Raw genomic sequence first — 22195 nt, 5'->3', positions numbered from 1 at the left:
TCTTACCTCTTTAACATATTTTCTCCTAAGCTCACTTTGCATTTAAAGGAAAAAAATGTGTAAGACCCTCTTAAGTAGTTCTTAAGGAAACCCCAAATGTCAACAATGTTTTCAAAAATTAAACCTCCATTTTTATCAAGCTGAAAAAGTCCAAAAGTGAGACATGATTAAGATAATACTAAATGCATACAACATCTTTGGCACACAGGGTACTTTCCAGCTCTAATTTCCAAGTGTACCGATAAAAGTTGTCCCTTACTTCTGCCGCAGGTCCCTACCCTACCCTCAGGACCAACTCCTGACCTTTTGGGTGCTTTTTTCCTCACACTCTGAGCAACGCTAGTGTATTATAATTTACCAGACTTTACCTGAATAGTCATAAAGAGTTCTCTGTAAGGCTACTAAGGAGGGTGAACTCTTTTAGTTGCACAGCCTTAACAGCCCCCCACCCCCACCCCATGCTAATGTCTCCCAAACCTATGTCTCTAGCTGGACCCTTCTCCAGAACGCATTCTTATCTAATTGCCTGTGGGATGTTTTTCACTTTGAGACAAAAGGTACCTCAAAACCCAATGTATTTAAAACAGAGCTCATCATGTCATTTCTTCCCCCACCAAGCCAGTTCCCGCCCCTTGTACCACACTTTACAAGTACTCAGAACCCAAACCTTGCAGCAGTCTTTGATTCCTCAAAACTTCTTACTCTGTCCCTATAGTATCCTGATCCTTCATTTTCTTTTTTTCTGTTCTGTAATTCATAATTTTGTTCACTGTTTATTGTCCCATCCCCCACCCCACCCCCACTGCCCCCACCCCCCACTTGCTCCATGAGGGCAAGAATCTTTGTTCACTCCTGTAGCTCAGGCAACTTGAACAATGCCTAGCATGTATCAAGTGCTCAATAAATACTAGTTGAATGAATGAATCCCTTACAGCATCGGGGTTAGGAGTACATCCTTTTCTATTTAAATATGGATTTAAATGCCATTTGTGGCAGTTACTAGATATGTGACCTTATGCAAACTCTCTAAGTCTGGATTCCCTTATCTATTAATTTTGGATAAGATCCACTTTATTGGAGGCTGTTGTGACGATTAAATGAGAAGGCAAGTGAAGAACTAAACAAAGTACCTAGCACGTGACCGGGCGCATTAAACAGTTTATGTTATTGTTGCTTTCCTGTCTGGTCAGTTACCAAATCCTGTTGATTATTCCTATGGGATAGGATATGTCTGCTTTTCATTCCCACTGCCATGCAGTGATGGGATATTTAAAATCACAGACACTGGAAGCCATTAGAATGTCACATGTTCAAAGAAATCCTCATCCCTTCTTGAGGTTACATTTAAGCTGGGCCCTGAAAGAGGCATTGGATTTCAGATGGTATATACATTTTAGTACTCAACCTGGAAAGAATCAACCTCATTTTCCACACAAACACAAACTGAAAGCTACAATTAGAACATTAGACTCCCTTAGGGCAGTGGGCACATTTATTTTGCTCCCCAGTGTATCCTCAATGGCAAACCATGTCTAGCATGAAGTAAGCACTCAGATCATTCAATGGATATGCATGCTCACTATCTGAGTTTTCTGTTATGTTTGTTTTTCCTAATTTGGAGAGAGTTGTGAATAAATGAGAAATCCAAATTTCAAAAACCTAAAAGGTCAGAGATTTTATATTAGAATTTGAGATTTTTTTCCCCATACACAAATGAATTCCTCTGGGAAATCTTTCTGAAAGACAAACCCCTCGCTGATTCCACTGCTAAGGGAAATCCCCTGGAAGCAGACTGAGTATGTGCCACTGGGTGCCAAGCAGCAGCCAAACTACTCACCCAGGTGGACTTCCCCCTTGGGTTAGGGAGCTTTCACAAAGTCGTCAATACTCTTGTAGCTTTAACACAGGCCTATGGGGGCAGACTTGCTGTGTCTTTGTGGAAAATTTGATCTTCCTCTCTGTGGGGCCACCAAGTTAGACTTTTTGAAATGACTTTCTGGTTTTTTGAAAAATTTTAGAGATGACTTGACATCTTGTGAGTCTTGGAAAATCTCCTGGGGGCCTCCATTTGGCAAGGCCCACATTCTCCCCTGGGGGTGGAGGTAGGTGGAAGGTTGGGGTTACCCACAAGGCAAAGGTAAAAAGTGGCAGCGTAGATTCCCAGTGACTGCAGACATGCTGAATCACGTGGTGTTTAAAGGCAAGATAAGAATTTAGCCCTTAGCTTACAGTGAGCCCAGGGAATATAAAAATGGAGCTTATCTGTGTTTCCATGTGATATTAGCAGATGTTGAAACACAATGCCCTGTGAGTTAGCCATCAACACTGGTAACAGTATTTTAGGAGAGTGAGGATTTCTTGATGTTAAGGGACCCCAAAGTCAACTGGAGCCAGGACAGAGCTCAGGATGTAGCAGCTTGGGTGGACAGTAGGAGGGAGGTAGACCTCTGCCCAGCTCCCTGGCCAGACTTCCCAGTCAGGTGCTTCTCAGGGGACTGAGGGCAGGGACCTGGCTCTATTTGTATGTTTCCCTATTTGTATCGTTCTCACAGCAATGTCAGTCCTACAGCTCTTCCTCCAGTAGCTATGGTTGGCTGCCTGGGAGTTGTCATTCTGGCTGAGTCTCTGGGAAGGAGAAAAGTGATGTCTCTGTACTCTAGTTCTATATAATTTATGGGCAGAAAACGACAAATGCACCAAATGTGGGGGAAGTGTGCTTCTGTGACTTACATGAAGCACTTGATTATGCCTTTACTTGAAAGTCCTTCAAATCCTTTACGTGACCAGATTCCAATAAAGCAACACTCCCCTGCCTCCTTGTCCGTAACATCTTGTGTGGTTCTCTCATCCTCCAATACCAATGGTGGGTACGAGATGATGTCTGTCGACAGAGCAGTCACACAACTGTCATTTCCATTCCGCTCCATCCTTTCCTTACCAGTCCATATAATTCTGTGCCTGGATTCTATTAGTCATCGCCAATATTGAGAATGTTGTCCTTTGCTATGAAAGGGAATAAACTTGCATCAGCCTAACCCAAAGGACATTTAACTAAAACTATCCAGGAATCCCCCACCTTCCCTTATATAGAGCCAAAACTTTTTTTTTCTTTTTTAGAGCCAAAACCTTTAGCTTTCAGTTTACCCTTGATTTTTAGCTATAACAACGTCAGTATTATCCTCTTACAACTTTTGACGTTTCTCTTGCTTTCTCAAACCCTCCTTAAATGAAGAAGCAGTGCTCGACTGATCTCTTGTTTCTGGAAGCCAAAGGTCTTGAGAAACACTTGAGAGTTCTCATGGGTCTCCCCAGAATACTGGAAGAAGCAATGGAAGACCCCAGCTGTCTTGGGCTTAACCGTTGGTGGTTTTTAACATACAACTTCCCCTTAGGCATGATAACACAGGAAGCCCTGCATAGCTTAAGAGAACAGCAAATGTTCCAGTGAAAAATCTGAAGGGGAAGGGAGGGGCCTGAGTCTCGAACATGGTCAGGCTCTGAGTGTCAGAAGCGCTGAATTACAATCTGAGCCTTGCCACAGACTACCTGATGACCATGACCTCGGTTTCTTAAACAGGCAAGCATGCTGTACCCGCCTTAAAGGCACAAAGAAAAAAATATTAACCACAACTGTGAAAATAAGTCACATACTAATAGACTTGAACTCAGCTTCTCTCTTTGTAAAGGGGAGCCACTGGTGAATAAAGGACTGGATTGTTGGCTATTTTGCTTTGATCTCACCCTAGTACAGAAGAAAACCAAGTACTGCACCAACCTGCACTGCACTCTGCTATTGTTCAGAAGTGAAAGTCTATTTTAACTTGGAGAGCAGCCAGTTCTTACCCACCCTGTCCCACACACATGCAGCCTCACCCACGGCTGTGGACAGGGGCGTGGGAACTGTAAGCATCAATTAGTTCATTGATAAGATTTTCATACCTATCATCTTGAGGTCTTTAGGAATGTTATTTAACTTCATTCCCTCTGCTCGCCACCCTCACCCTTACCCCCATTCCAGCCCCCTAATCAGGTGGGGAAAGGGAGGTACAGAAGTTCGCCAGCACCAAGAGACCGAATTAAGGACAGAGAGGAAATAAGACTCAGCAGCCTTCCCTTTAGCCTAGAGACACTTCCTCTTCCTTGAGGTTTCCTAATTGGCTTCCTCTAATTCCTATTTTCTTACCACAAAATTAAGTCATCTCTGATGCTCAGAATCAGCCAGCCTCTCTCGGGGTAGTAACAGGGGAGACAGCAAATGAATGAGGTTTCTGATCATTATAACCAATATTTTCAGTCACTAATTTAGGAACTAGTTTTGAGAAGCCAGTTATTGATGGGAAAGTAAGAGAATGCTCCAGTCTTATTTTCTCCTTGCTTTGAAATGATTGATGGACCTGAGTTGAGATCCCCAAATTTCACCCCAAATGCATTTTGTCCACAGTGGTCAAACAAAGGCAACTTTGGAAAATCAACCAATAAGAGATCTAAAACATTTCCAAGAGTAAAAATTCTGGAATGAGGTCTTACAGGTGTATAGCAAATTTTATTCCAGTTATCACAGTGCATGTACATAACGATGCCTAATACATCATACTGAATTCATATAAGACACAGGGGGCTTACATGGTAATGATTATAGAGGGTGGCAGTGAGAAGTTAATATTTCTTGAGGATCAAAGGATCAGACACCAAAGACTATGTTCTTGAGTTAGCCAGCTCACACACAAAATACCATGGAGCAAGAGGGGAATTCACTCAAAGGAGAAGTGGGAATTGGAGATAAAAATCAGGAAGATATTTTCAAACAACTTCTCCAAAGTCATTCAACAAACATGTATTGAGCCCCTTCTATGAGTAAGAAGCTGGGCTGGCTGCTCTGGGAGGCACAGAGATGAACCAGACAAGGGCCCCACCAGAACCAGAGTTCAGTGGGGAAGATGAAACATGACTAAAAGCAACACTAACAGTTCGTGATACATAAGGTAGACTCCAACAGAGCACTGTAAATGGCAAATTACCTTGGGCCATAGGGAATGTACACTTCCTGTTGTAAGAAGTATATGTGAGCTTAGCATAGGAAGACAAGAAATCCTCCAGGTGTGTTAGTTGTTGGAAGCAATGTCAATCAGTGGCACCAAGATGTAACATGGAGTGGGAGTGACACGAAGAGAGAAGCAGAGAAGGGAAAAAAAGCCTGTGCTTAGGACATGGCAATGGCGTAGCTTGACTAGGACTCACAAATTTTCTAGATTAGGACACAAATGCAAGGAAGAGGCCTTGAATGCCTAAGCTAAGGAACTTAGGCTCTGGTTGGAAGGCAATGGGGAGACATTTAATATTTTTGCTTTAAAAAAAATTTTTTTTTTTTTTTTAGTGTTTATTTTTGAGAGGGAGGGACAGAGTGCGAGTGATGGAGGGGCAGAGAGAGAGGGAGACCCAGAATTCAAAGCAGGATCCAGGCTCTGAGCTGTCAGCACAGAGCCTGACACAGGGCTCGAACTCACGAGCTGTGAGATCATGACCTGAGCCGAAGTCAGACGCTTAACCAATGGAGCTACCCAGGCGCACCAATATTTAATGTTTTGGACTAAGGGAAGCAGCATAATTAGAACTATGCCCTGGGAATATAAAGCTAGTGGCATTGTTTATGATGAACTATATATAGATGGGGATATCGATCAGGAGGCTATTGTGAATAGTCCAAGTGAATGTTTCTGAAGGCCTGAACTGGGGTGGTAGTAATGGTTATGAAAGGGAAAGAATATTTACAAGAGATTTTTAAATAGCTGTCCCCCTATTGTTGAAGTAATATACTATTCAAAGCAGTGCTATTTGTAATAGGCAAAAATGGAAGCATTTAAATGCCCATGAATGGTACAATCAATAGTTGTGGTGTTCACACTATACAACATTGTACAACAATAAAAATGACTGAAATACAGTTACATGCAACAATATGGATGAACTTCACATAATGTTGAAAGGAAGAAGCCAGCCACAAAAGAGCACATCCTGAAGATTCCATTTACATAAAGTATAAAAACAGGCAGAATGAATCTATACTGTTAGAATAGGTAGTGTTTAAGTTTGCGGGGGCAAGAAATGATGGAAGTAGGCATCTGTGTTCTGCTAACAGAATCTGATGAACAGATTGTGATACAACTCCAATTTGATTTTTCCTCTCCCACCCTTTCTTCAATCTTTCTTTCCTCTACACGAAAACCTGGCAGGTCCCATTACTTTGCTGTTCCTCAGACAATATGCAGTTCCATGGTCACTTTAAGTAATAAATGAAGTCTCAGTTCAGAAATCAGAATATCCAGTTCTAGAACAATAAAAATTCCAAACAGCACTGCATCATTTCTAATCTGCCAGCTTAAGTTGGTTTCAGATTAAAGCCTCCCAGCGGAAAGGGATTGGGAACGTGGTTGGCTTTTCTGGTTCAGTCACTCCTGGTTCAATTCTGCCCCCAGCCAAGGTGGAGGATGGACAGTGGAGGGCTAGGATGGGAGGGTAGGTAAGAATGAATGGTTAATGTTTTCTAGGCCTAGCAGCTACTTAAAGCTGGTGCTTCTGGTGAGCCTGGTTAAAGCTGATGCTTGTTCTCTTGGCCACTCTTTTAGGGCCGTATATCTTTATGTGTAGGTGGCTACTTGCAGCAACTTCTTCAACCCTCTGGGCATCCAGAAGTTCCTCTCCAGCCCAAGACAACCCAACCCCAACACATCTGGCTCCCATCTGGCCCTTGGGAAACCTTTCAAGGCAGTGGCCTTGACTCAAGGGAGCCTCTGACTCCCTTTCCAATACTGCTTTTTGGCCCTTCTGTCATCTTCTATATTTGCAGACACACTCAGGCCCCATCCCCAAAGGCTTCAGCTTTCTCAGGCACCAGAACTCTGGGTCACCCATACTGTAGGAGGCTCTCCAAGTCCTCCTGCTGAAGCATCTTTCTTGGGATCCTGGGGGCAGAGGACACAACTCAGAGCCTGGCAATGGCTCTCTAAAGAAACTTCATCTTTTTCTTTCCTCTGACTCTTTTATATATTTGGCCTGGCTAAGAGGCCAGAGGTTGTGAGTCAGATTCTTCTTTATTCTTTTTGTAAAATCTGTGTATGTACCTCACATTCATCTGGGAATCTTAGTATGTACTGTATTTGTGCCTCAGTGGAATACAGCACATATATTGTAACAATTTCAGGCTGTGCAGGAGATGAAAAGAAGAAAGTAAAAATCATCCACAGTTCTAACACCCAGAGATACCTATTAATATTTTGGAATCAATACAATGTTACTTCTTTTTTTTTTTTTAATTTTAAAAAGACTTTATGTTTTTAAGTAATGTTTTATCCTACATGGGGCTTGAACTCATAACCTTGAGACCAAAGGTTGCATGCTCTACCGACTGAGCCAGGCAGGCAGCACAATGAAATGTTATTTAAGATACATTTCTCCAGGTATCTCTTTCCTTCCCTCCTATTTAAAAAATAGGATCATATTAGACATACCATTTTGTAGATGCTTTTCATTTAATCCATGCCAACACACAGAGTTTCATTTTAGTCACTGTAACATTAAAAACTACATTTACTTTTTTATTCCCTTGTTTTGAGCACTTAGTTATTTCCAATTTTATTATTATCATCAGTAACACTATTATGAACATCTTCAGGTACAAAGCTTTACAAAAGAACTTTTTTTTTTGAAAGACAGTCAAGAGTCGACTAGCCTGCAACAGACATTTTGAAGGTATAAATCAACACAATTTGCTAATTGAGTAGGTATGCGAGTAAGGGGAAAGGAACAAGAAAAAATAACAAAGTAAGGCAGGAAGTTGCTTTGGGTGAAGATGAGTGGTTCCCACAGTGGTTCAGTTTGTAGGTCCTCAGGCCACCCAGGTAGAGATACTCAGCTGCAAATGTGGAATTAGAAAGAAACCAGGGGTAGAGATGGCGCCTACCTTTGAGATGTTTGTCTATTATACTAACCCTAGCAAGGCATGGTTTATGTCAGGCTACAAGCCTAAAGGTATTTGCAGTTAGCTGCGAAAAGAGCCAGTGGAAAGGGATTAACTGAAGAGAACAAGGTCTCAAGCCACCAAGAAGGGACAGAATGGAGGCAAGTGGAAAAAGTAACCTAGCAAAGAAAAAGGAGAAAAGTTCAGGATGGGAAAGTTACTGGAAAGGACAAAAATTGCAGAAGAGGCTTCAGCAGATTGCAGATGGCTTGTAGATCTTAGTTAAGTCATCTGCTGACAGTGAGAATAGTGAGGTTATGACTCAGGACTCAGACTCATGAGTGTTGTTGTATTATTATTTTAAAATAAGCTTGAGCTCACTTGAAGCTACTCACGATACTACTCAAAATATGGTCTGTAGCATTGCATCACTTGGTACACCAGACGTTAAATCAGAATCTGCATTTTAAACAAGATTCCAGATGATTCTATGTCTATTAAAGTTTGAGAAGTACTGCTGTAGCCCATCTTCCCAATTAACAGAAAAGGGAATGGAGGTTTTAGGAGATAAGCCATTTTTCAAGTTAATATTGCAAAGGGTGAGAGAGCTCCTTCAGGAAATTAATGGGAATTCAATTAAAGATGAAAACAAGGATCTTCAAATGAGAGTGAAGGTCCAGCTGTATAATTTCATGACTTTTCTAGCAATACTTGTGTGGAGGAATGGAGGAAGTGGAATGGTTAGGGGCTGTCCAAAATTAGGTTTAGGTAAGATGCTGCAGGAGGTGAAAGGAACAAAAGAAGGCAAGCAAAGGCAGATGGGGATGGACAATAGAGGCCTTTAGGTAAGGAAGGGATGGGCCAAAGAATACACCAAGGAACTGGTAGTTGGGATGAAGGAGTGGGGCTGGTAAAGAGGTTGTGGTCAAAATGAAGAACTTAAAAGTTTGAAATCCTGAAGGTAGAACACCTTTTTTTTTTTTTTTTTTTTGGTTTACTTATTTATTTTGAGAGAGAGAAACAGAGAGCAGGTGGGGGTTGGGGAGGGGAAGGGACAGTGAGAGAATCCCAAGCAAGTTCCAATCAGCACAGGGTTCTATGAAGGGCAGGACTTGATCTCACAACCCGTGAGATCTGGACCTGAGCCCAAACTGAGAGTCAGTGCTTAACTGACTGAGCCACCTAGGCACCCCTGGAACACTTTTAAGTAATTTAAAAGGTCCAGGTTGGCCATCTCACAGGGGGCTAAAAATGACCAGGTTTAAGAGGTTAAGAAACAAGACCAACATATGAGTGGTGTTAGATCTCCGGGGATAATGGCAGTGGACCAGAATAAAAAATCTGGTGACATTTATAAAGCACAAACTGTTCAATACTGATTGCCTCACATAAACTTCCCTTGGTGGGTCAACGAACAAAAAGAGCCATGTGATTTGCTTTAAAAGATAAAAAGCCCTTTTTATCTGTGTAAAGCAGCAATCCTTCCTGAGACTTTCTCTTCAAAAACTTGGTCTGACTAGAGTTTATTTCTTTAGCAGTTGGACATCAGAGGGCCTAACTTGGAAAAGATCCATTTCTTCAAAGATCTGACTACTCCTGCCACAGAATAAGACTAAATGCCAAAGGACATGACCCTTAATTTGAATCAATAGATACTATCAGAGTGACAGCTTCCTGGAACACAAATTTCCTTCTGAACACAAGGAAGCCTTGAGTAGTATATGAGTATATAGCTCTGCAAGTAGTAGTTTATGGTATACAACAGCCCTAGCTTAACTTGGCTGGCTCTCTTTATAAATTTACATTATTATGATTAGAGTATACAAAGAAGAAATGGTAGAAGACCATACAAACGTTTTCATTTTCTCTCAGGTGAACAAAAAGTTACAAAAGAGTTTACAGAGAATTGATCCTTTAAAAAAATCATATGTATGTAATAGACATATCTACGTATGTATAAAAGCTTAGTAGCAACAGACAGCCCAGCTTTGGAGCAAGGGATAGAAAAAAAAAATGCAGCTGTGGATTCTAGGACAAGGTCACTGAAATGAGGAAAATAGAATAATATATTTTTAAAGACTTAGGAATAGGTGCACCTAGCTGGCTCAGTTAGTACAGCGTGTGGCTCGATCTCAGGATTGTGAGTTTGAGCCTCACACTGGGAGTAGAGATCACTTAAAAAAATAAATAAACTTACAAAAAAAAAAAAAAAAAAGACTTAGTAGTTCAGTACATCTTAAGCAACAGGGCACTTACCTTCGGGAAGACCTGCCATGACCACTTCCAAAGGAACCTATTTCATGGAAGTGGAGGCCCATTCTCTTCTCCCAGGCCAGGACACCACTCTGCCCCGGACAGCCCAAGGAACAGCAGAATTGTGAGAGAATTCCACTGGCACCTATCAGAACCTGGACATTCTCTGTTCTGATGTGGTCATAGAAAGCAAAAGAAATCTGTTCAATTTTAAAGGTTTCTATGTGAACTAAGCTTGATACCAAGTAATGTTCTAGTCTAGCTGAGAGTGATAGGGCAATCTGACCCAGTCTCTTCAGAAATGAATTTATGTCTCTACCATAGTAGAAATTTAAGTCCCTAGCAGTGATTTTTCCAGCATTTGCTTTTTGTGCTGGATTTTAATTAACACCAAAGAGATGGTGGGGTAATCATTTTAATGTGGTTGAAATTTCCATCACATTTCTTGTCAGAAACTACCAAAACCCCTTCATATGACACTGTTATTTATAATAAATTATCGTGGTTAACTTAATAACCTAATCCATTTGATAATAGTGAACTGAGAGGACTCTGTACAAACTATTTTTGGCTGCCATCAATGACTACTAGATAATTGTCTTCCTGTTTATTTCAATTCCGGGTTGAAAGCAAGTTGTGTATGTAGGGTCTCTGGAAGCATCCGTCAGACTGAGTATTGCCAACAAAGAACAAATCTCGGAAGACAGAGCTTCCCTAGAAGTATTTTTCAGTGGCAGAGCTTCAGGGAATTTTGAAACATCAAATGAAATAGACATGACAAGAGAAAATTAAAGACTATCTCTCCAGATTTACTGCATTTACTCATTGGTGTTCCCATCTCTTATATTTTTTCATCTCACTGCTTTCTATGGCTTTTTCTAAGTAGTTCTCTAAATGGAAGTCCCTTTGCTTATAGAGTGTACATTCAAGCAGATTTGTTATTAGCTGGGACCAGCAGGGAAAAGCTGGTCTTCTTGCCTTTCCTTCCTCTCTCAGGTGCCTTTTACTCACCTCCTTTCTTCTCCTTGTTTCCCTCCTGCCTCCTGTAAGACTACTGGGCTATTAGATGCTTCATTCCCCACTACCACTCACCCTCCCATGTGTGTCTCACCTAGGGTTGTCAGATGTACTAAATATAGGGTGCCCTGTTAAATGTGAACTTCAGATAGGCAATATTTTAGTATGAGTCTGTCCCTGCAATACTTGAGACATATTTACACTAAAAAAATGTAAATGCAAATTTAACTCCTAGTCCTATATTTTACTTGAGAACCCTACTCATTGTGGGCTATAGGGAGCGCTAACAGCTGCCTGGTCTCTCTTACTGAGAACTCCATTTGCTGAAAGAATACCTAAATCAAAATAGCACCATTTCAGGATGCCTGGGTGGCTCAGTTAGTTAAGCATCCGATGTCTGATTTTGGCCCAGGCCATGATCTCACGGGCTGAGCTCCTCGCTGATGGCGCGGAGCCTGCTTGGGATTCTCTCTTTCCATCTCTCTACCTTTCCTCTGCTCATGTGCTGTCTCTCTCTCTTTCTCAAAATAAATAGGGTGGCTGGGTGGCTCTGTCGGTTAAGTGTCCAATTCTTGGTTTCAGCTTAGGTCATGATGTCACAACTTGTGAGTTCAAGCCCCGTGTCAGGCTCTGCACTAATGGCATGGAGCCTGCTTAGGTTTCTCTGTCTCCCTCTCTCTGCCCCTCCCCTGCTCACACTCTGTCTCAAATATAAATAAATAAACATTAGAAAAAATAGGGGCACCTGGGTGGCTCAGTCGGTTAAGCGTCTGACTTTAGTTCAGGTCATGATCTCACAGTTCATGGGTTTGAGCCCTGTGTCAGGTTCTGTGCTGACAGCTCAGAGCTTGAAGCCTGCTTTGGATTCTGTGTCTCCCTCTCTCTCTGCCCCTCCCCTGCTCATGCTCTGCCTCTCTCTCTCAAAAATTAAAAAAAAAAAAAAAAAAAACATTTAAAAGAAAAAAGAAATATCACCATATCTTCACAATGGTCTATGTTGGCTATACTCCCAGTCATTCCCACAAGGGCTCCCTTAGGTGTTTTTCACTCTAGGAATTCCAAATTACTGAAGGACGGCTGAAATACCAGATCTGGACTCCATTTAGCTTTGCCCTCAATTACCCTGATAATACTAATTTTTAGCAAATGAGTATAAGACTCACCATGATGGACAGAATTCAGGTGCCCATATAACACACTCTTCCTTTCCATTCCTGCTTTAGAATGAAGCTATTAGGGAAAAAGAAATCCAACGTGAACATATATGATGTATTTTATAATACATTAGGACAATTTTTCAAAAAATGAGAAACCTGCTACAGGACCAAAGAGCAAGTAATTATATTTAAATGCAAACTTGTAGACACAAATTAATGTGAAGAACAAGACACGTGAGGTGAGGTAGTGTCAATGTAGTCCTGAGAGAATAATTAACTCAGGCTTCCCCTTTGAGATCTTCTCTTTATTCAGTCCGAGAACGGCAGGAGGCAAAGAGAGTATAAATTCAGGAGCATTTCTGAGGGAAACACAAAGCACTTTAGAAGATTGATTGATTGATCAATTGATTTAGAGAGAACATGAGCAGGGGAGAGGCAGAGAGAGAGAGAGAGAGAGAATCCCAAGCAGGCTCCATGCTGTCAGCACGGTGCCCCACATGGGGCTTGACCCCATGATCCTGGGATCATGATGTGAGCCAAAATGAAGAGTCGTACACTTAACTGACTGAGCCACCCAGGCGCCCCTGGAGGTATTTTCCAGTGGCAGAGTTAATGCTCTTTCAAAGCCTTCATTTGCCCTTTCAAAGCCTTCATTTGTTCATAGCTGACTTAAAAGACACTATTAATCCAGAAAATAACTTTTTTTTTAGTTTATTGTTTTTAATTTACTTTGAGAGAGAGAGCAAGCAAGGTAGGGGCAGGGAGAGGGGGACAGAATCCCAAGCAGGCTCTGCACTATGAGTGCAGAGCCCGATGTTGGGCTGGGACTCATGAACCGTGAGATCATGACCTGAGCTGAAATCCAGAGTCTGATGCTTAACTGCTTCACCACTTCACGAACTGAGCCACCGAGGCCCCCTTGAGCATAACTTAAAAGAATTCCTCTTCCCATTGTCTCAGACTTTGCTTAACTGGTAGCTTTTTTTCTTTTTCATTCAGAATACAAAAGGGCAGCCTAAGTGTTTGGTACCAGCTCCCTTCCTTCAGAAGATCCCTGCACTCCTCAGTGTCCTGTGTCAGTGTCATTTACACTAAGCAGCCCTAGAATTCCCTTACTCCTGGACAAAGAACAGATGCACCTCAACTCAAGCAGAAATTAGGATTTTTTAAATTATTTATTTATTTATTTTAGTAATGTCTATACCCAGCGTGGGGCTTCAACTCACAACCCCGGGATTAAGAGTCACATGTTCTTCAGACTGAGCCAGAGTTGTATTTTTTAACAGTATTAAAGAGTTCAAAAATAATGTAATTTCCCTGACACAATTTTGTACACTGAAGAGCCATTCTACAAATGTGGACCCTTTAAAGAGGTACTTCCTTGTTTCTTTGCTCTCATTCTTCCCCCTTTCTCTTATGTGGCTAAGTCCCTCAATCTAAATACTGGATGCCCTATGATTCAGTCTGTTTGAGTTTTTATGAACTACCCTAACCTAAATCACAGTGTAGAGAAGGAAGATTATTTGGCTGGGAATCAGGGAAGGTGGGTTACAGTTGAAATGTCTCCACGGGGGCGCCTGGGTGGCGCAGTCGGTTAAGCCTCCGACTTCAGCCAGGTCACGATCTCGCGGTCCGGGAGTTCGAGCCCCGCGTCAGGCTCTGGGCTGATGGCTCAGAGCCTGGAGCCTGTTTCCCATTCTGTGTGTCTCTCTCTCTCTCTCTCTCTCTGCCCCTCCCCCGTTCATGTTCTGTCTCTCTCTATCCCAAAAATAAAAATGAAAAAAAAAAAAAGAAATGTCTCCACGAACTAGCTATGGGATCCACAGAAGCCATTTCATCTTTCAGGGTCTGTCCCTCCTCTATAAAATGCTACTGCTGGACTGTCTGTTCTTCAAGGTTCACTCAAAGTTCTGGGATTCCTTTTGTATTCTCCCCCATCTCCATGTGCTCCTTGTGAGGTATTTGTGTTAGGCTGTCAGATAAGCTTATTTAACAAACACATTTCTCTTTTTTAAAAATTTTCCAAAAACTATGATAGTTACTTTAAAAAAATGTAACTCACTGAAAACACAGTTTTCTGTCTGTAGTTTATGAAATTTAGAAAATAAGCAGATTGGATGTAGGAGAATTTTCTGATCTTCAAGATTTTCAAATTATTGCATACTTTTCTGGAAAGCTATTTTTTCTAGGCACGCAGCAGAGTAGGATCCAGTAAATGGATAAGGAGATGAAACATTCCCCTCCTGTGTTTTTCCTGAATAGTCTCTCTGTGCATAATACACACCCTACTTATATCTGTGTATATGGCTTTATGTAAGTGAGGTATTTATTTCATGTAAATAATTATCTTAAAAAGTTTTTTAACACTTATTTAAAAAAAATTTTTTTTAACGTTTATTTATTTTTGAGACAGAGAGAGACAGAGCACGAAGGGGGGAGGGGCAGAGAAAGAGGGAGACACAGAATCGGAAGCAGGCTCCAGGCTCTGAGCCATCAGCCCAGAGCCTGACGCGGGGCTCGAACTCACGGACCGCAAGATCGTGACCTGAGGTGAAGTCGGACGCTTAACCGACTGCGCCACCCAGGCGCCCCTTTAAGACTTATTTTTGAGAGAGAGACAGAACGCGAATGGGGCAGGGGCAGAGAGAGGGAGACACAGAATCTGAAGCAGGCACCAGGCTCCGAGCTTGTCAGCACAGAGCCCAATGCAGGGCTCGAACTCACGAACTGTGAGATCATGACCTGAGCTGAAGTCAGGCATTTAACTGACTGAGCCACCCAGGAGCCCCAATAACTATCTTTTTAAGGTTAATGTTTTTTGAGCTACATTGTTGTAAAGGCATCCATTTTAAGTAGTGTGATAAATCGACCAGTATACACATACACCTAAGTTAGCATCACCCAGATCAATATAGAGGGAACTTTATATCACCCTCCAGAAAGGTCTCTTGTGCTCTTGCCTCAGGCAACTACTATTGTGATTTTTACCACCATAGACTGGGTTTGCCTGTTCTTTTTTTTAAGTTCATTTATTATTTATTTTTGAGAGAGAGAGTGCACAAATGAGGGAGGAGCAGAGAGAGAAACAGAGAGAATCCTATAGAGGTTCTGCACTGTCAGCACAGAGCCCGATGTGGGGCTCAAACTCACGAACTGTGAGATCATGACCTGAGCCAAAATCAAGAGTCGGATGCTTAACTGACTGGGCCACCCAGGTGCCCCCGGTTTTGCCTATTCTTGAGTATTAAATCATACAGCGTGTATAAATAAAGAAAAAACATAAAGTATTGTGGACATGAATATTTCCAGCTAAAATTAAGGCCCAGTGAGGTATAAGCAGGCTGGCAAGGAAGTAAAAGAGAGGCAAACATGAAAAGTTAATCACTTTGTTAAACTAAGTCAAACTTGATTAAATGAAAAAAAAATCTGTATCCTTTAAAAAGCCCTCATATTCTGAGTGATGGAATTAATAGTGTTCACAAAATATTGAACCAATTTGAAAAGGCATTGTAGAATGAAGAAATGACCACAGGCTAAAGAGAACAAACTGCTCCTTTCTCTCCCACTCAAATCATTGGGTGGTAAGTAAAAGTTGCTAATAAGCTTCTGTTTTCTTGGCCAGTTTATCACAGAGGACCATAAGTGATTCAGTGTGAGTAGCAGATCATGTGTAGAGGATGAGATCATGCCAGAAATGGTAGAAGGGGTTTAGAAACAACATGAGTAGCCTAGGCCTAGATGCATTGGCTCTGCTATTTGTGGACCTGGAAGGTGAGGTCAGGGGTAGCAAAATGGATACCAGAAGCACCTGTTGTCCAAGTGAATGGCCAAGCTGGCCCGACAGGAGAAACGTAGACTTCACTCTGCCCTGACTTCCCCAACTATGGATAAATTCTCCAAAAACAAATGGCTGGTAAAAAAAAAAAAAATACAAATACAACTGCTTATGAAAAGATATTATATTTTATTTAATTTAAAAAAAACCCTCAATTTGTTGACACCTGGACTGAACAGGACAAAGTGGATCACACAGGAGCAATGCTCTAAGCGAGCACTGACTGAAGAGCTCTGATGCCAACCAGAAGGGCACCCAAACACAAGTTCTGCATGGGGTATAGTCTTTATGTCTTTCGGTGAAGGCACAGCCATTTGGTTGGCACTTCATAGGAATATCTTTCCAACGAGTCTTCATCATATGGTATGTGCCATGAGTCTCCAGTTGTTTGCACCACTGTGTCATAACTGGGGATATGCTGTTGAATTAAAAAGGGAGCCAAACATTGAGAACAACACAGAGGGGTTACCTGGCCATTTCCCTTTCTTTTCTGACAACTTCTCAGTTTGCTTCAGGAATATTCTCTGTCTTACTTAACAATGGATTTTCAAAGAGCAGCTAGCTCTGTGAAGATGAACCCTAGCATTAGGGGTTTCTTTTTTGGGGGACAGTTCATCTTTAAGGTTAAAGACTCTCTACAGGAGAGTCTATATTTGGACTGAAAGAAAATTTTCATATATACAAAATAGAGAAATAGTATAATGAACTCCCATGTATGCACCACCCAGCTTCAGCCATTATCAACTCATGGATAATTTTATTTCATCCATACCACCCCTCAAGATTATTGTGAAGCAAATCTCAGCTATCATATCCCTTCTTCTATAATATTTAGTATGTACCTTTATTTTTATTTGTGAGAGAGAGAGAAAGTGGGAGAGAGAGGCAGAGGGAGAAAGAATCTGAAGCAGGCTCCATGCTCAGTGTGCAGCCCGAGGTGGGGCTCGACCCCAGGACTCTGGGATCATGACCTGAGCCGAAATTAAGAGTTGGAAGCTCAACTGACTAAGCCATCCAGGCGCCCCTCAGTATGTACCTTTAAGGATCTATTTTGTAAATATCAGATCAATACTATTATTACACTTAAGAGTTAATAATTCCTTATCATCAGATATCTACTATTTACATTTCCCCAATTATTAAATATGTGTACATATATTTTACAGTCGATTTCTTCGATTAGGAGTTGAAATTAGGTTATTACATCGTGACTGAATTATCTGTTAATTTTAATTAGAGCTTTACTTTCCATCTCTGTTTTTCTTGTCATTCTGTTGTTGTTGAGGAAACCAAGTCAGTTGTCCTGAATAGTTTCCCCCAGTCTTGATTTTTCCTATAGAGCTGTTGTTTTGTATATTTTTTGACCATTGGACCACATGTACCATTGGCTAGTGTATTTTTCTATAATAGCTTGCCTTTGGATTTTTTCCCTTTGCTTTCACACAAGAGATAAGAGATCTCATATTTGCAGGGATCTAAACTAGAACCAAAGGAGAACTCAATTGAGACCATGCCGCAGAAGTGAACTAACAGGAAAAAGAGTTACTTAGCAGAAATATGACGAACCATAAGGGATAAGGAATTTTCAGGAAAATAAAAAACATGTATGAGGAGTTATAATCGGTGGCATAACTGAAGTCACAATTGATGACATCTCAGATGTTTTTGATATGTCAATTAATGTGATGTGAGGCTGGTCTATGGAAACTTTTGCTCTGGCAGACTTTCTGTGTCCAGGAACTGGCTAATCCCAAATACCAAACTACAGCTGAGAAAAATAAAGCATTCAGCACCTTCAACTAAGTGCAACATTCTTTGACTATGCCACATTCTTACTATCTATCTATATACTGTGACTATATACTGTACTTGACTCTGTTGGCATTATGTAGAGAACAAATAACATACCTGAAAGGTTATTTTTGATCCTGGAAGCCTATTAATGATTGCTAGCTGATGGCCCTGCTGCCACTTAAAGAAGAGGCGCTGGGTCTTGGCATCATGTAGACAGGCCTTGTGGTCCCGCATCAGATCTTTTGTGATAAACTTGCAGTGGTTCCCCGAGTGCAGCGTGGCATACAGAAGGAATGGGTCGTCTGCCGAGCTAAGCCAGGCATAAGAAAGAATACAATTAAGCACAGCCCCAAGGAGGCAGAGGATGGCATTCTTCACCACGCTTTTTACTTCTTACTCTATCTACTTTCCTCAGAGGTGCTCTGCATTCTTAACTGACATGATCTCAGTGATGCTTACAAACTACCTGCATCATGTCCTTTGCTAGTAGACAGCATTCTCTAGAACACAGGTTGGAAAGCTAAATGGAAGGGAATGCAAATGCTCAACTTGGTCCACTGTAGTGGGCTCTCCCACTAAAATGAAGAATTCTAACAATGACTTTCTCTTCACATTCACAGAGAACCCTGGTTCTCTGTGTGCCCAAGGTGTTGTTCCTATTGCCTTATCCACCACAGGGCACACCCACGCCACCCCCCTTCTCACCTTTCCTCATTTAAATTTGAGGAATATTCAAAATATTAATAAGGCAGGATGACACTTCCTTGCAAGCTACCAAAAATAATGGGCTGCCCTCAAAGCTAATAGTGGTATCTCAAAGAAGCTTCTGGGTAGTCACCCAGATCAGCACTCAAAGGCATCTCCTGCTATGAGATGAACCAGTGACTCAGAGTTTCTAACAGACCCTCCACTTGAGCACTTACCACTGTAGTATGTGTGCTGTAAAAACAGCCAAGTAGTTGCCTTGCTCAGGAGATTTGGACTATAGCATGTGGTATGTCTTATGCCTTGATCCAAATGACCATTTATAGTTTATTTTATACTCAAAGTAGGACCATTTATAGTTTATTTTATACTCAACTATTTCAAATGAAATGATAAATGACTAGAATCTATCTGCCTTAAAAATCTCCAGGAAAAAAGAGAGCGGAAAGAAAAATAGAAAAAATGTAGGGGGTTATATGCAACAATATCAGAAAAATGATAGTAATTGCTGGAGCTGGGTGACACTTTCATGGAGATTCACTATACTATTCTCTTATAGTATAGTATCTGTTTGAAAAGGCTTCTTTGGTACATTAGTGGAAAATAGAATTAATGTTAAAAACTTAAATATTCAAATCCAAAGCCACAGGAGGTCACTGAATCAATCTTTACAACTGGGTTTGGAACTTAAACAGACACAATAAACACAAGCCCCAAACCAAGCATGAGACCAATTTCCAACAGGCTTCTTGGTTGTAACACTGCATTTATCCAGTTCCTCCACCTAAGAAAAATAAAAGTGATGATGATGGCACTTACATATATGCTTTCCAAGTACTTGGTGCCCTGCTACAGTTTTCCATGGATTATTTACAAATATTATCTCACTTAATCTTCACAGAAACCCCATGGGGGTTATATATGAAGACACAGAGGGAAACATCTTCCCAGATAGGAGGTGGCAGGGCTGATATGAATCTGGGTAGACTAATTCCCAAGCCTGTGCTCCTCTTGTCTATCCCATTCTGCCTAAAGTGAGTGTGAAGAGTATTATTATTGCCTTCTACTCACAGAGACAAAGAAGCAACCCTTCCCGTGAATACATAAAAGGACTTAGCTAAGGAAAAAGGGATTGGTTTGGGATCTGAACGAGGGGTTAGCTCCCTGTTCCATGCACAGAGTCATTTTACCTTTTTAGGAATAAATGATTTGGGGAATACTGACAAATCTTGAAGCTACCACATTCAACATAATGAAACCTATACCCAGGACTGAGGTACACACATGATCCAGGCAAAGTTAAAAATAAACTTTTGTCAGCATAAATTGGATGTAAAACTAGGTGTATGTTAAAAGTTTACATGTCCTGTTGAGGGTCTGTGCCCCTCCTCTGCTTTCTTCTTTATGGACACTGTACCATTTTGTCACTCACCGTGTTTTCCATGTTTCTTTGGATTCCTGAGAAGCTGTGGCTCACAGCAACATTCCCTTTATATTTAGAATAAATTCCAGGCTCCTCGCTTGCCTATCCGAGTCCACAGGTCTTCTGTACTATGGTCCTTTCCTTCTGAGTCCAGAACCTCCTGCTTTTCCTTCTTGCTGCTACAGCTCATCTACAATAGTTTGTTTGCTTTCTTCAAACATGTCAAACACATTCCTGCTTCAGGGCTTTTTGAACAGTGGCTGTTCCCTCTGCTTCATATATTCTTCCATCCACCCTCCCCCGTTTTCTCAAATGACTTCTTCCCTCTGGTTTTGCCCCCTCCAAAAGGCTATTCCTGACCACCCCATCTACTACCCTCTGACCTACCCCCTACCTAATCCTTTTTAATCTATTTACTCTGCTTTATTGTCTTCCTAGCCATTGATCACTGCCTGGAATTACATGACCTTTTTATTTGTTTACCTATTTACATCCCAAGAAGGCAGGCACTCAATGAACGACTGCTGTTTTCCAAGAACACAGAGGGTGCTCATATTTATACAATATTGGTTAAATGATCTGTGTAGGACCTTATGGCATGCATTCTGTGTACTCATCTCACTTCTGACTTTATCTCCCTCCTATTTCTCCTTTACCCTTATTTTATCATCCATTTAAATGTATCCCGCTGTAGAAAGTATATTTACGTAAGCTGCTTCAAATCTTCTTTCAGAATGAGGCTGAATATACGTACATATATACATTCAGACACATGCACTTTAAAAATGGCAAGAATAGGTAACTAACAAGCAGATGATGGAAGCCTAGTGTAATTCACCTAGTGCCTTCAGTACTTACATGTTGTCAGCAAAGAAGCAGCTGGCTTGCTTCTGCACCTTTTTCATCTCATCCTTTCTCCACCTGGAGTGCTGTGTTAGCATGTGCTTTCGGCCCAAGACCAGCAGCTGCAGATTCTGCTTGGCTAGTTGAGAGACCACATGCAAGAGCTAAAAAACACAAAGCCAGTCCCCAAAAGGGCCAGGAGAAGAATGTCAAGTAAGTGGAGTGATTCTTCTACCTGGTAGTCTCAATGGTGAAACACTCTTTTCTGGTAAGGGGTGAGAAAACATTCCTTAAAACAATTCTGCATCTTTGTAAGCCTGAAGCAAATGTTTCTTTGTTACAACTGTAGCCTACTGGTCGGGCTACATTACATTGGGTCTGGTGGGGGGGGGGGTTCCTAAGCATAGACAAAATAGGTTGTTGTTGTTGTTGTTTTACATTTAATTATTTTTGAAAGACAGAGAGAGACAGAGTACAAGTGGGGGAGGGGCAGAGAGAGGAGACACAGAATCCAAAGCAGGCTCCAGTCTCGGAGCTGTCAGCATAGAGCCCGACGCAGGGCCCCGAACTCACAAACGGTGAGATGATGACCAGAGCCAAAGTCGGATGCTTAACCGACTGAGCCACCCAGGCGCCCCCAAAATGAATTGTTTTTAAAGTGTGTTCCGCAGAGTCCACTGGGATAGAGACAGAGAGGTTCAATGAGGATGGGGTTTAGTTCCTATACTCCCGACCCTGTTTCAACCAAAACAAGCTCAGCTTTGGTACATTTATACATAGGTATTCTGCATAAGCTGTCACCTGAATAAAGTGAACAAAGTGTTCTACTTTTTTTTTTTCTTGTAAGTTTGTATATGGCTGGAATAGATTGCATCTTTTCAGCCAACTTTTCCATGTCATGATTCTGCGGAGACTGATACCTTTCACTGAAATTCTTTTTTCCACTCAAAGATCTGTCAATTTCTGTTCCCCACCCAAAGATTGTTAATATGTATTTACCAGTGGTTTCATTTCATGCATTTTTATATAATCTTATAAGCCATAATTTTAAAAGGCTAGTAATCAAAAGCAAACATCTACACTATAAGAAAGTTTGGTTCATTGATTCAAACACCTCAAAAGATACTGAGAGGTGCATCTCCTTTAGAATGCATTTATAACATCCCTTTATTTATTTATTTTAATGTTTATTTATTTATTTTGAGAGAGAGAGA

General features: G+C 41.3%; 2 protein-coding genes across 5 annotated transcripts in view; both read right to left on the bottom strand.

Moving 5' to 3' along the window:
• Positions 1–10289, bottom strand: part of PSMA6 (proteasome 20S subunit alpha 6) — a 30030-nt gene extending 19741 nt beyond the window's left edge. Inside the window, exon 1 of the mRNA XM_040476939.1 lies at positions 10211–10289. Within this exon, the coding sequence (XP_040332873.1) occupies positions 10211–10229 (19 nt within the window). The 5' untranslated portion in view covers positions 10230–10289. The remainder of the gene's footprint in view (positions 1–10210) is intronic.
• Positions 10290–16325: 6036 nt separating this feature from the next.
• PRORP (protein only RNase P catalytic subunit) overlaps positions 16326–22195 on the bottom strand; it is a 135695-nt gene continuing 129825 nt past the window's right edge. For 3 of the 4 annotated variants that reach the window (XM_040476930.1, XM_040476932.1, XM_040476931.1), the window contains 3 exons: positions 20997–21145; positions 18125–18320; positions 16326–16634 (listed from right to left, as the gene is read on the bottom strand). In XM_040476930.1, the coding sequence (XP_040332864.1) occupies positions 16503–16634; positions 18125–18320; positions 20997–21145 (477 nt within the window). In that variant the 3' untranslated portion in view covers positions 16326–16502. Of the gene's footprint in view, positions 16635–18124; positions 18321–20996; positions 21146–22195 lie in introns of those variants that run through there. The other variant, XR_005790821.1, reaches the window with a different exon arrangement.

The sequence above is a fragment of the Herpailurus yagouaroundi genome, unplaced genomic scaffold (assembly GCF_014898765.1).
Source record: "Herpailurus yagouaroundi ecotype Mexico unplaced genomic scaffold, PumYag 141, whole genome shotgun sequence".
In the NCBI taxonomy this organism is placed as follows: Eukaryota; Metazoa; Chordata; class Mammalia; order Carnivora; family Felidae; genus Herpailurus; species Herpailurus yagouaroundi.
This window is presented reverse-complemented; position numbering and strand designations above follow the sequence as displayed.